This window comes from Octopus bimaculoides, chromosome 4, assembly GCF_046866305.1.
Source record: "Octopus bimaculoides isolate indiv1 chromosome 4, ASM4686630v1, whole genome shotgun sequence".
NCBI lineage: Eukaryota > Metazoa > Mollusca > Cephalopoda > Octopoda > Octopodidae > Octopus > Octopus bimaculoides.
Window position 1 is genome coordinate 81,812,207 of NC_142931.1, and position 15,733 is coordinate 81,827,939.

Below are 15,733 nucleotides of genomic sequence, written 5' to 3' on the forward strand. Positions count from 1 at the left end.
TTGGTGGATGTGTTAGGAAGAAAAAAAAAACAATGTCAGATGCAAGAAAACAATAACAACAACACCAACAAAAGCTGCAGCTTATTATTGACATTAGTATACATGTGTCACAAACCTCCACCGCCACAAAAAAAAAAAAAAAGTAACCCCACCCCCACCCCCATACAACTGAGCTGAAGATATTATATACAAAGGCACAATGATAAAAAACACTCTCTGCACCCCATTTTTTTTTGTGTATTGTTACATGTATTTTTTTTCATCTTCATTGCATTGTGGTAACAAGAGGATTCTGTAAGAGTTGAGATTTACAGTGTGTGTATGTGTATATATATATATATATATATATATATATATACAGACATGCATACATACACATATATGTTTATATATATACATATGTGTGTGCATATATGCACATACATATATATATATTAATAGTAATGGTAAGAAACAAAAGAATGAAAGAGACCTCGATATTATGTAAATAGAGGAATTTATCTGTGTATATATATATATATATATATATAAATAAATATATATATATATATATATATATATACACACACACACACACACATATATCTGCATGTGTATATATATATATATATATATATATATATATATATATATATATATACATACATATATATATATACACACACATATACATCTGTATGTATATATATACACGCACACACACACATATATCAAATGTTCATTCATACATTCAACATACCACATATGCAGCTAACTGTTTTTTTTATTATTCATTTTTTTTTTCAAAGGCACATTATTATCATCATCATCATCATCATTATTATTATTAATATTATTATTATTACTGTTATTCCAAAAGACCTGAGAGGTGAATGAGATAGATATAAAACAGAAAAACACTCAAAGTAGCTTGGCTTTTAGTTTTATAGCTTTGGAAAGTTGTTTAGTGTTTCAGAGTCAAGCCAGAACTCACTGACGATGAAGACGGAGATTCATTTGCTTCGGTCAAATGTTCAGATAATCTAGAAACGGGGCTCTGTCTGGCTGAAGAAGTGGGAGGTGGTGTGTTAGTGTGGGCGCTGATTACATTTGAGGAGGAACTCTGTGAAGGAAGCTGATGTGATTGCTGTGACGAAGATGATGATGATGATGGCGAGAGATGAGGGCTTGGATTGTCATTGTTGCAGTTGCTACTATTATTATTACTACCTCCACTATTACTGCTGCTACTACTACTACTACTACTACTACTAATAGTACAACTGCCACTACTACTTGTGTTATTGTTGGTGTTATTATTATTATTGTTATTACTACTATTGTTATTATTATTATTTGAACAACTGGTAAAGTTTGAACCAGCTCCACTAATGGAAGAAGCACCGATAAATGTGCTTGATGTAATGATTGGAGAATTCGGTGAGTGCTGAGCAGTTGTTGACATTAATTCAGTTTGTTGCTGGTGTTGTTGTTGTTGCTGCTGCTGCTGTTGTTGTTGTTGTTGTTGTTGCTGCTGCTGCTGCTGTCCTATCTGAACAGAAAGCTGGTTATTGGTGGGTGTGGTAGACCGAACCTGTGCTTGCGCCTGAGCCTGTGCTTGAGCCCACTTTGGTAAAATCCTTCGTCGTGCATTGGTGAACCAGTAGTTGATCTGATTGATGGTCAGACCGGTTTGCTTTATAAGCATGGCCTTCTCGTCATCATTGGGATAAGGGTTATCTTTATGATTTCGTAGCCATTCTAGCATTATTGCCACAGCCTACAATAAAGGAGAATAGCAATAAAGTCAGTTATCAATCATGGAAAATATCAAGAAAATGAAATAATTATACAAAAAAATAAACCCTAGAATTTACACATACAGAAAACTGCATTACAAGGTACTAACAGTGCACATATCAAAGATACACAATACTGCATTACACTCAGTTCTTTTGTGAATGCATGCAATAAACATAACTGAAATAAATATTTCTAACATAGGAACAAGGGGAGGCGCAATGGCCCAGTGGTTAGGGCAGCAGACTCGCTTTCCAGACTGGGCGTTGTGAGTGTTTATTGAGCGAAACACCTAAGCTCCTGTTGTACTCTTTCGCCCCAACTTTCTCTCACTCTTTCTTCCTGTTTCTTGAGTAACGCTGCGATGGACTGGCGTCCTGTCCAGCTGGTGGGAGCACATACGCTATAGAAACCGGGCCCATAAGCCTGGCTAGGTTTTGAAAGGGCGACGTTTATAGGAACAAGGACAGAAATCTGGGGACAGCGGTTCAACTCCAGTACTTCATGGTACTTTATCTTAAAAGCTGTGGAAGGATGAAAGACACAGTTGACTTTATAGGGATTTGAACTCAGAATGTAAAAAAAATCAGAACAAATTCCACAAGGTATTTATTTATAGGTGCTTTAACAATTCTGTCAATCATCCCTCATTAAGATAACTAAAAACTGTTGGTGGCACAAAAAAAGGTACCAAGTCCATGCTTTGAAATGGCTGGCATTAAGAAGGGCATTCAACTATAGAAACCATGCCATAGCAGACACTGGAGCATTATTCAGTTCTTGAATCCATCAGATCCTTGTCATACCAGCCAACTCATACCACCATGGAACATGGACACTAAATGATGATGAAAAATGATATGTAACCTAGGCACAAGGCCAGAAATTTAGAAGAGAACACATTTGATCACTGCATTTAACCAGTAGTTATGTTATTTATCAACATTGGAAGGATGAAAGGAAAAGATGATATCAGAAAGAAATGAACCCAGAATGTAAAGTAATGTAATGAGAACCACAAGGGAAATAGGTGGTGATAGGATTGACCATCAAGTTGTAGGAATCATGTCTAAAAAAAACCCAAATAACGGAGAAGTGAACTCCATAAGCCACATTGTAATAGATAACAAAAAAGGCCAGCATATCCAAATAAAATCTTATACAAGGTAGTGAGGAGTGATTCAGTTTTTCCACAGAGAAATCTTCTTATCCTTGTGAAGTGGAAGAGACTTTTTGAAACTCATCCAACCAAAGCAAGCTTAGGAAAAAAGAATGTGAAAATGATAGCAATCGTTGTGATATTTTCTTCACCATAATTCCAATTTAGCTAATCTACCATCCTTTATGCCAGAGATACAGTATTTTTCTGTATTGTAAAAAAATCTTTAGTAATAATTTAGGCACAAGGGACCAGAATTTTGGTGGGGAGGAGAACTTTAATTTTATTGACCCTTGGAAGGATAAAGGTAAATCCTGATCTGGATTTGAACTAAAATGGAACAAATATTGTAAGGTGTTTTGTCCAATATTCTAACACTTCTTCCAATCCACAGCACTAATAATAATAACAACAGCAGCAACAACAACAACAACAAGCTCATTTGATGTCTGTTCTTTCATGCTAGCTTCCGTTGGTTGAAGACTTATTACTGAGCCATTATTTTGCAGTTGGATTTTTACTTGTCACTAAAGCTTTCTTTTTATTTTTAAAGGATTTTTATTCTGCTTGTCTTTGAATAAGCAGAATTTTGGGGCATTATGTTGACAGGGTGATTTCCACACACACACACACATGCGAGGACAAGTGGCTTCTATACCGGGACTGAACCTGGAACCATGTGGTTGTGAAACAAACTTCTTAACTGTACAGCCATGCATAATGATGATTATTATTTCTAACATAAATAGAAGGCCAGAAATTTGAGGTATCTGTGACAGTCGATTATACTGAGTACAGTACTTGACAGGTACTTTATTTTATTGACACCTGGTGGGATTTGTGCAATAAGAACTGGAACAAATACTGCAAAGTATCCAATCCAATGCCATTACTACATATTTTCAAAGAAAAAATTGTCAATCTCACAAGTAGGCGAAAGTCTGTTTTAAAATAATTTTACATGCATGTAAAATTATTTTAATTTTGGTAATTTGTACAAATTTTCATTTCTTCTTTACCCTTTGCTAACACTTCACATGAAATTTTTCTGTAACAAGGTCTAAAAAAAATTTGGATGCTTTCTCATGAATGTGAAGACGATGTATCAGTGTTTAACATCATCCAACTCTACCACACAAAAGATATATTGCTATTTATTCAGCTACATACACACATACAGATATATATATTTATACACACAAATAGCATTCCAAGACTACCAAATTTCTTTGATTGAGTTATCATTATTCCCATTAGCTGTTAAATAAACAGGTGTATACCTCAATTACACTAGGTATTCATGAGAGATGGCATGAGCTCAACAGGTGCAGTTTCCACTTAGCATTGGCAACTGATGGATGTAGATGATGGAGATATTTACACACACACACATACACACAACAATATTAGATTCACAAATGAGTCAACTGCTAGTTGTTTATATAACACTTCTCTGTCCTTTATCTAAGATATTTATTTCTGTATGTTCCATATTGATGAAGAATCCAATAGAACTATTTATGTGACATACCTCTTTAGGCAAACTAGGATGTTTCTTTGATTCTGATTTGGCACTATGGTTACTGCTACTGCTCACAACACTACCAGTGTCACTCATGCTGTCTGGTTGCTCTTTTAAAACCTACAAAAGAGAGAAAAAAACAAACAAAACATTTATATGAAAACAAACGGCCTGATAGCATGCTTTAGGTGAACTCTTTTTTTAGTCAGAGTTAAATTCAAATCAAAAAAAAGAAGTAAAATATTAATTACTAATTAAAGTTTACCATTGATTCGTGGCCAAGGCAACTTAAGAATAAACAACTCCAGCCATGGCAAGTCTTGAGAACACTTAAGTTTCAGAGAAGGAGGTGCAGACATACAAAATTTGTTTTCCTTGGAATCACTCACTGCTTAAGGTCTGATTAGAATATTAATCATGAACAAACTAACCCAACCCATAATAGATAAAAAAAAAAAAAATTGTTTGTACTGCAAAAACTCTTGTACAAAGTGAGTGAATGGCCAAATTAAGAAATGAAAAATTCACTACACTGACCCAGTAATTATAACAACAGACAATTCTTCTTGCCTATGCTATCATTCAACCAAACAATATTGTTGTAGATAGATAGATAGAAGCTAACTTTTGCAAAACTAAAAATAGTAAATGACAGACAAGTAAGATATGAAGCCAAATTGTGTAGAAATAAAATAAAATTAAAAAAAGCCAATTTTTTTTTCTCAAAATCAAAGAAACTGAACAGAAGTACAAAACCCCAAAGTCCAGTACCATGAATCCGTAATTAACAAAATAACGAACTTAAACTTAAAACATGTTTTTCCAGATGTAAAACATCCATTAATGGTTTTTATTTAATAACTAAGACTGGGAACGGCCATTACCATTTTTAGTGCCACTGAGACTGGTCATAAGAAGTTCAACCCAAAACATGAACACTTGCAACAAACAGGACTCTGTTTGAGGCATCTGTAAGCCAGTAGATTTAGCAAAACAGAAATGGTTCTTTTGAAGAGTTTCCATAAAGTTCCTAGTTACCAAATTTTAACTATAAAAGTCAACCTGAAGAAGACACTTGTCTAAAATGTTAAGTGGTGGGATTGAACCTGAAATCATGTGGTTACAAAGTGAACTTTAACCATAAAACTTTGCCTGCACCATAACAATAATTAATTGTAGTAACTCCCTCACTTTTGTTTTACTGTAAAATTTACCCGAAGTATTTTAAGCTACTCAATGGTGGTGCTCCAGCATGACCACGGTCACATGGCTGAAATGAGTAAAAGAGTATAAAATAGTAGGTTCTTTAGAGTTTAAATTAATGTTTATTCCCCACACACACACACACACACACCCATAATTACCAGCTACAGAATAATCTTTTACTTAGTTAATAAAAAAAACATTATTGTCTTTACATTCTGAGTTCACATTCTGCCAAGGTCAACTTTGACTTTCATCCTTTCAAGTGAACACTGGGGTCAATGTAATTGATTTACTTCCCTTCCCTGAAATTGCTGGCCTTGTGCCAAAATTTGAAACTATGATTATCATTATTATAATGATTATTATTACTATTATTATTATTATTTTAAGGTGGCAAGCTGGGAGAATCATTAGCACACTGGACAAAGTGATTAGCAATGTTTCATTCTGAGTTCAAATTCTGCAAAGGTTGGCTCTGCCTTTCATCCTTTCGGGGTTAATAAAGATAAGTACCAGTCAAACACTGGGGTCGATGCAATCAACTAGTCCCCTCCCCACAAATTTCAGGCCTTGTGCCTATAGTAGAAAGGATTATTATTATTATTATTATTATTATTATTACATACCTCTAAAGGTAAACGAGGGCCTTTTGTTGGATCTGTCAAGAAAGCATTTCTGCAGAAAACCTGGTTACCACATGGTTGACCACTACTAGCTGAATTACCATGGATACAAGCTCCAGGATCCATTGACTAGAAAGGAAGTAATGAGAGAATATTTAAAACCAAAATCTAAGTAACCAATTTCCAATAGCTCCCATGTTTCCTTGCTATCTTTGTGGAATACATATACAAACATATATATATATATATATATATATATATATATATATATTATTCCTCAAATATTCACAACGATTCACTGGATAACAAGCAACGTTTCAATTTTAGTCCTAAAAGCAAATGAATTATTTTCAAACTTTAAAATTGCTCTTTTCATTAATGCATATATGCTAAAAGAATGGAGCTAAATATATAATAAAATATTTTACTGGAAAACATATATATTCAGAAGTAATTAGATTTACAATGCACAAAATTATTATTTTTAAATCAAACATTTCGGACACCATTAATTATATTTGTAATAATATTGGTTTCAAATTTTGGCACAGGGCCTGCAATTTCTGAGAAGGGTGTAAGGTGATTGCATCTGCCACAGTACTCAAAAGGTACTTATTCTTTTGACCCTCAAAGGATGAAAGGCAAACTTCGACCTTGGCAGAATTTGAACTCAGAATGTAAAGACAGATGAAATGCCACTAAACATTTTACCTGGCATGCTAATGATTCTACCAACTCACCACCTTAATCATATTCATAGCATTAAATAGCATTCTTTTTTTTTATTCTTTTATTCTTTAACTTGTTTCAGTCATTTGGCTGCAGCCATGCTGGAGCACCACCTTTAGAACAAATCGCCCCCCGGACTTATTCTTTGTAAGGCTAGTACTTATTCTATCGGTCTCATTTGCTGGACCGCTAAGTAATGGGACGTAAACACACCAACATCAGTTGTTATGCGATGGTGGTGGTGGTGGTGGGGACAAACAGATACACACACACACATATATATATATATATATCAAATCCACTCCTAGTCTTTGGTCGGCCTGAGGCTATAGTAGAAGACATTTGCCCAAGGTGTCATGCAGTGGGGTTGAACCTGGGACCATGTGGTTGGGAAGCAAGCTTCTTACCACACAGCCACTCCTGCATGGCTAAAATACATTTAGGAGAGGGTACAATCAATTTTGTCAACCTTGGAAGAATGAAAGCTAAATTCGACTCCAGTGAGATTTGAACTTAAACTATTAACGGATGTAACTAAATATTACATGTCTACTGCTCTACTAATTCTGCGTTTTACCACTTTTGTGTTAGATATAATATTAACCCTTTTGATACGAACCCCCTGAGACTGCCCCAGTATGTAGAGACCCCTTCCTTGACTTGTCAGTTATTCGATATAATACATATGCAAATACAGACACATATATCTGTCATAAGGTATGTTTCTCTAGTGCAAGCAGCTACCTTTAGAAGACTGTACCCCAGGTTGGCAGTTTTCAGAATTGAAGAGAGGCTTTCAAATGAAAACACCTTAAGATAAATACAGAAAGCAAGATAGAAATAAAGACAGAGAGGTAAGGAAGAGAGTGTAAAATATTAAGTTGCCAAATATTAATTATATCCAGATATAAGTTTCAGTAATTTTATCTTTCAAGTCTATTTAGGTATCTTACTGGTACTGAGAGCTGTTGCTAAAACAATTTCAACAGTAGCCTCAGGATATTTCCTGGGGCAATGAGAGAGGGGAGGAAAGGATAGATAGAGGAGAGAGAAGGAAAGGTTGTGTGTGTGTGTGTGTGTGTGTGTGTGTGTGTGTGTGTATTTTAAGCAGTTTGAATTTGTAAGGCCAGTTTGATTCTTGATTTCTCTTTACATACTCTCTCCTACTTCATAGTTGCCTGCAATCTTTTCTGATGGCAGACAATAGGTAATGAAGCCTACCAGGATGACTTCCTTTGGCACACTCAACTACATAAAGACAAAAGCCTTCAGTAATTAGCCACCCAGTGGCCCATTAAAGATGATTGCCAGATGTTTTCTATATCACACACACACACAAATAACAACTATTGTACATCCTTTCCCAATGATTGTATGGGTGAAATAAGTTTACTGGTTTGAACATTTGTGTTTCTTTTCCCCTCTACAGCTGAATGCTGTTCTTCCTACTGCTAGCCACTGAACTGTGAAGTAGGTTGTTTTCATTTATTTATTTATTTATCATCATCATCGGCAGCAGCAGCAGCAGCCAAGCAAACTACATTAAGCAGTAAACAGCTATTAGGTATCTGGTTTAGGTGTACAAAACAAGACAAATGCAATATCTGAACTGCTGGCTATGTGGTTTAGTGGGCTAACACTTTTAACCTCCATAGTCAAATATAAATGTTCTTACATTAATTACCATTTCAAGTCATTTTTCACAAAGCTCTTTAGTTTTAATTATGCAAATTTCCCCTGGACAGAAATGTACTAAATAATTTTTTAACACATAAAAGTTTAAAAATTGATCTGGAGGCAACTTACAACTAAACTAATATGATGAGGTCAAATTCATACTGAAACATAGTGTCCCTAGTCTCTAAACAAAGAACAGACTGCTCTTTTGTCCCCCAAATATGCTCATCCAATTAAGAATATATTTTTGATATCTTCAAATTACCTCCCTTGCTAGTGGTTACTGTTGGAGGCCGTAGGCCGAATCTGGACCTGCAAACCTGAAATTTTGGATTCCCAAGTTTCCATAACTTGGAAATAAATTTTGGGAATAATTGAAATTAATTGCAAAATCCAGCGATTATTTTCAGCAATTTTTTTACTTGATTCTTTTTTTTTTGCGACGAATATGATCATCATTGAGATTATATGTCTCTGGAGGAAACAATTGCAACAAATTCTCCAAAACAAATCAGAGATCTGTTTGCAGGTCTTCCCATTCAGGGCCAGTTACTTAAAAGCTATATACTAGCTTAAGAGTTACCCCATCGGGTGGCTTGTAAGCTAGAGAAAGTATATTAAGCACAAGTTTGTGTCATTTGGTCCCTATGCATGTTTCACTATTGTGGTTATTGTAACCTCTGAATTGCAATTGCATGCAAAATGACAACAGATCATCAGGGGAACACTTTGTTGCATTATGTTACGCAAGTCCAAAGCTTATATGTGTGTGTGCAAATGTATATGTCTTTGTCTGTAATTTCTCTCAGCTTGATAACCAGTATCTTAGTAAAAAGGAGCTAAGTCAATAAGCACTAAACTTAAAAATTGGGGTTCAATTTGATTGAGTAAAACCTTCAAAGCAGTGCACCAGCATGGACACAGTCCAATGAATGAAAGATGTAAATGAGTATTAACACACACACACACACACACATTTATATATAGCTTCTATTTCTCTGTTAAAAAACAAAAAAGTAACTAAGAAAAATCTGCCAATCTCTGTCAATAAATAGTTACTTAGACTGACTTGGGCCATAAAATACCTTAATATAGATAATAAAAAAAATCCTTATGTGGGGGAGAATGGTAGCGGGGTAGTCTTCATTACACAAAACTAAAATCCATTAATTTATGTACAATGATAAGGAAAACAGCAGAACCATGCTGATAAAGTTACAAGGACTGTATATATATACACACACACTAGAACTTATGCTTGTACCAAAATTACTCCCATAGGTCTTTAACAAAAAAGAAGAAAAAATGAAGAGGGAGGAGGAGGAACCAATAAGGGTTAGCAAAAGAATTCAGCTAGCAGAGTAAGGAAAATGTAGTTTATTCCTTTTCCTGATTATACAATTCTAGCCATAGTCATGTTGGCTTTGCCATGCAGCTAAGTTTTGTGTATTAAATTTCAAGAACTCCTGTTCAGTATATTGCCTTGTTAACTAGTTGGCAGCAGTATCGGACCCTCTCTCTGTTACATGAGTTGCCAGAGATAAAACATGAACAACAAAAGCCAGAATCAACATTTAAACACACAAATACATACATATACACACAAAGCAAAGCATAAAATAATGAGCCGATGAAGAAAGTTCTACATGTTCTCAGAGCCAGCTAGAAATACCAGCCAAATCACATCAAAATCACACTCAAGTGTCTTTAACACTTTAGCATTCAAACTGGCCATATCTGGTCTAAATATTTTATCTGTTTTACGTTCAAACCAACCGAATGCAACCTCTCACACTTATCCTACAATGTCCTTCTAAAAATAAGCCATCACATCATGAAAATCTCAAAGCTACCAGATGATGCATGATTAATTTAAAACAATGTGAATAAATAAGCATTAACACTTAACAGAATGATCTGAATGCTAAAGGGTTTAAAAAGGGAGGAATACAGTAGATTATGCATTCTTAGATAAACTATACCCGAGAAAAAAAAAAGATTTTGTGATATTCATGTCTGTTGGAAGGGCATTAAAGATATGGTAATATCAGGGAATTGAGTTAAGAATGTACCACTGCACCATAGCAGTAGCAGCATGAACTCTATGCAGTCACTTGATCTGCTAAAAACAGTAGCTAAATCTCCCTCAAATAACACCCTCCTGTCTTAAGAGAAAATCAAAGATGTATTAGATAATATGATCTAGTAGAAGACACTTGCACAAAGTGCCACACAGTGGAACTGAACCTGGAATATTGACAACTTGATTATAGACACTGGCCTGGAATGTATCTAGGACCTTGAGGCAGTTATGATGGATCAAGAAGTGTGGCAGGCAGACTGTTACTGTGGCCCGGGTTGAAAACCGGCCATAATAATAATAATAATAATAATAATAATAGTAATAATAATGCAGTGAAGAACAGAGACTTACAAGCCTTTGGCCATTGTGTAACCTTACATTAAAATGCTTTTTATTTTATTTTATTTTTTAGCCATTAAAAAATGTGTTCTAACAAAGGTACAAAGTTACAAATGTTGGAAGGAGGAGGTATAGGAATTTAATCAACCCTAGCACTGGATATGATAAAAGCAAACTCAAACCCAAATAGGATTTGACTCACAGCATCTTATCTGATGTCCAAATGATTTTACATGTACTGTACAATGTTACACACACACACATAAACATAACATTATAGAGTGAAGAACTACCTTTGTATCTCTAATTATAATAAAGGCAAACAAGACATAGAGATTACCATCTCTATGTCTTTGACAATCAACTCAAAGATAAAGAGATGAAATTCCCAACAGGTATTTTGTTATGTCTACAGCAGGGAACTTCATTCTACATGCCTTGATTCCCAGTTGTATAGAATTGGTAAAAATCATCAGGGAATACTACCGAGGTTGGAATGCAAAGAAAGTAGAGTAAAGACCAAACTTTTGATGAACACTTTGGGACGTGCAAAAACGAATGCAATTTTACATTTATTAATTGGCTTCAAAGAGAGAGAACTGAAACAAAGTATCACAATTCTACATGTTGAACCTTTCCAAAGGAAAAGCAACTCTAGTTGATAGTTTAAATCATGTTGAGTGTGAGAGAGAAAAATATGTTTAAGCAGAAACACACACAAACGCACGCAAGCAAGCACAGACACACACACGCACACAAATGCACATATTTACCAGTGTTTTAGATTAGATGAAAACCTTAAAATACTCATATCTGCTTCACTATCTTAATTCAATTCTACAATTTAAAAAAATAACTAAATAAAAAGTAAAATGAACAAACAAATGGTGACTGCTGTTGAAGATTATTCATAAGAATCAGAAAGATACAAGTTTAATACAACCTAATCACAGTTTCTGGTTCCTATTGTAAGAACTTGAGAAATGTAGAAAAAAAACCCAAAAAAATCTAGTGCTAAACTTCATAGCTATTCTTCAACAAATCTTTTCTCCCCCCCCCCCCCCTCAGTATTTCCCTCCTTGTTCACTTTTAAGGTTTGAAGAAAAAATATTTTGTCTTGTAATTTTGCAAATACATTTTTTTTACTATATTTGAATTAATGAAGCGTATCAGAGATACTGTATCAGTTGACATATTCTGACAAATTCGAAATATGCCATTGTTAAATTACTTATAATCAAATTACCAGTACAGATTGCTAACTTTTTGGAAATATTTTTGGCACTGGTAGTGTTTATAGTAATTTTTCTATTCTTCTTCAAAATATTTTCAGAGTAATACTTCATAATCATTTACAATCCAATATCTCCGATCAGTTTAGGTTAAAGATCATGATATTGAAGTAATCAAATATACCCTCTCAAATGTGGAGGTGCGTGGCTCAGTGGTTTGGGTGTTAGACTCCTGATTGTAAGATTGTGGTTTCGATTCCTTGACCGGGCGACACATTGTGTTCTTGAACTACACACTTCCTTTCTTATTGCTCCAGTCCACTCAGCTGGCAAAAATTAATTATCATGCAATGGACTGGCATCCCATCCAGGTGGGGAATATGTGTGTGCCATGAAACTAGGAAACCAGCCCTTATGAGTCAGTATGACTCGAGAAGGTAACTTTATCTTTTTACCTTACCCTCTCAAATGAAAGTCACAAGATTAGTATATCAGTTATAATTTACTTGTAGAATATTCATTTAGCATATTCCAAATATCTTATTCTATTAGCTGAGAAGGAAAATCAAATATCAACAAAGGAAGTAGTTCAGCAGTAGTTCACAATTAAGCTACTGATGATGATGATGTAGTTGGATAGATCCATTCAACTATAAATGGACAAGATATTTTCTATTTATATCCCTAGTAAAGGAGACTAGGTCTGGATGTGGCCTGAAAAAAAAATGAGATGCAAGGTAGGGTGTGGGTTTAAACCATTTACTACATTAAGTATTAAGTGGTAAAGATATACAGCTGTGGTAAACCATTCAGAAACTCCCTGGTCTCAGCATTTTTAGCCAATCCTTATCATCATCAATTTCATCTTATGTCTGCTATTCCAAGCTGGTTTGGGTTGATATAGTAGTACCAGTAAGGCAGCATAGTGATTTTCATCAGCTATACCTGTTTCTTTCACAAAGAAAACACTTTTGGTTAGTTTAGTAAAAAAAAAAATATATATATCATTTATTGTTTTAATTAATAATTCCTGTATTTCTTATGGTATTTACTCTTTTTGTTTGTTTTCTGTTTTGTTTCATACCATGAACCCTTTTTGTGACTGCTGAAAGCTGGAGAGCTCTTATCAAGAAATACGTGTTTGAAAAGTTCAGAGTTTTTGTACTTGTTCTAACAAGTGATTTGATTTGAGACCATGTGGTGAAATTAAAGCTATTACAGCATGGAAGACACATATTAACCATTCAAAAACACAGAAACTGTTAACTTCACTTCATCGTTTATTATTTGGTGTCAAAATTTTCGTTGCACAGTCTGCAACCCAGTCACTGATACAGTTTTACTACACATTTAAAAATAGTCAATTTAATAAGTCTTTTTACCTTTGTTTGTGTAGGTAGACTAGAGGCCATAAAATAGTTTGTGACCTACATCAAAATACTGAATAAAATAATTTTAGTTACATAGTAGTGAAAATAATGTAGTTTTCTCTATCCAAAGTTCACGCACCTCTGTAAATGAGCTTGCTCTAAAGGTTCCATTCATTAAAGGAAATAAATATCTGAATAGATTCTTAAAGATTTTCAGCTGGATTATTTTACAAAGCTTTTAGTCTAATACTACATTAAATAACAAATGAAACTGATATTAATTCTTCTCACCATAGCAGGCTGATTAATTATTATTGATGCCCACTCTTGTTAGATTAACTTTTAAGGAAATATATATAAAAGCAGGGATGACATATAGTAAAAGCATATCTATCTATAGGGGTAGGCTTGGCAATGCAATTAAAAAGTTTGCTTCCCAACTATGTGGTGTTGGGTTCAGTTTCACTGCAGGACACATTGGGCAAGTGTCTTCTAATATAGCCAAGTGCAAACCAAAGCCTTGGGAGGATCTGGTAGATGGAAACTGAAATAAGCCCATTGTGTATGCATGTGTGTGAATGTTGTTTGTCCCCTACCACTGCTTGACAACTGGTGTGTTGGTCTGTTTAAGCCCTTGCAGCTTACTGATTCAGCAAAAGAGACCAACAGAACAAGAACTGGGCTTAAAAAATAAGTACTGGGGTCAATTTGTTTGACCAAATCCTTAAAGGCAAAGTCTAATGACTGAAACAAGTAAAAGATATATATATAGACATATAAGTAGGTTTTTTTTTTCTCTTTTTGGCATAACCGTATGTGTGTGTGTGTGTATTCTTCTGCAATGCTGGATTGACAAAAAATCAAAAACACAGGTGTGAGAATCAAAGAGTAATAGAAAACTTTTTCTTTTTGCTATACTTACAGCATTATGTTTTGATCGGTCAAATTTTTCACAGAATTCTTCTATAGCAGTTATAGACTGTGATGCTCCTTTGATACGTTTATCCTGCTCCTGCTTGCTTCGAATTTTTTCTAGTTGGATAAAAAGAAGATAAAAAGGAAATTAGAACCATAAAAAACAATTATAATAATCACTCACACACACAAAGAATTATATATATATAATAATAATAATATTAGGGATAAAATCCAAAATTACAGGTAAAAACTCAATTAAAATCAATTTATTAAAAATTAAAATCAAATTAAGCTTCACAGTATAAAATATAAATATATAGTATTAGGGAAAAGAACCAAGGTTCATGAACTCATCGATGAAAATCCACTGTCATATATAGAAAAAATTTATAATTAAAAGTCCAATAAATAAGTATAATATAATACAAAGTAAATATCATAAGATCAAGATAATACTTTTCCCTAATACTATATATTTATATATACTTTTCCCTAATACTATATATATATATATATATATATATATATATATCGCATCATCATCGTCGTTTAACGTCCACTTTCCATGCTGGTGGCAAACCAGAAGGCTGCACTACGCTCCAATCTGATCTGGCAAAGTTTCTACATATATATAGATAAATACAGTAACACAGATTGTTGTTAGTACAGCATAGATGTAAAAGGTAATGGATAGAAACTTGGTCTACAGATAATCAAGTGATTAATGTTTGCTGTCGTTCAACCACAGGTCAGCCTTGATAAGGCAACCTATGATCAACTCTTTAGCATCCCGATTACCCTGTCAAATGTAATGCTTATTTATTCAAATTGCTTTGAATTAATCATGCATTATCATACATTATCCCACAGCTTTTGATGATGCGATTGTTTATATTTAGAATGACATTGTAGGATAGGTGTGAGAGACTGGATCTGTCCAGTTTTAACATAAAACAGGTAGAACATTTAAGTCACATATAGCCAGTTTAAATGCCAAAGGATTAAAAGACACTCAAACTATGACAACTCCCCAATTTCTCTTTCAAATACAATATTTTTAAAATCACATGAGCTAGTCTTCTCTTTTTTAAAACAG

At 34.2% G+C, this 15,733-nt stretch overlaps 1 protein-coding gene across 9 annotated transcripts in view; it reads right to left on the reverse strand.

Annotated features, from left to right (window-relative positions):
* Positions 1-745: 745 nt before the first annotated feature.
* LOC106880559 (uncharacterized) overlaps positions 746-15,733 on the reverse strand; it is a 217,564-nt gene continuing 202,576 nt past the window's right edge. For 5 of the 9 annotated variants that reach the window (XM_052967166.2, XM_089350861.1, XM_052967167.2 and 2 more), the window contains 4 exons: positions 14,642-14,751; positions 6,293-6,418; positions 4,470-4,580; positions 746-1,759 (listed from right to left, as the gene is read on the reverse strand). In XM_052967166.2, the coding sequence (XP_052823126.2) occupies positions 944-1,759; positions 4,470-4,580; positions 6,293-6,418; positions 14,642-14,751 (1,163 nt within the window). In that variant the 3' untranslated portion in view covers positions 746-943. The remainder of the gene's footprint in view (positions 1,760-4,469; positions 4,581-6,292; positions 6,419-14,641; positions 14,752-15,733) is intronic. The other 4 variants (XM_089350859.1, XM_089350860.1, XM_089350862.1 and 1 more) reach the window with 1 other exon arrangement.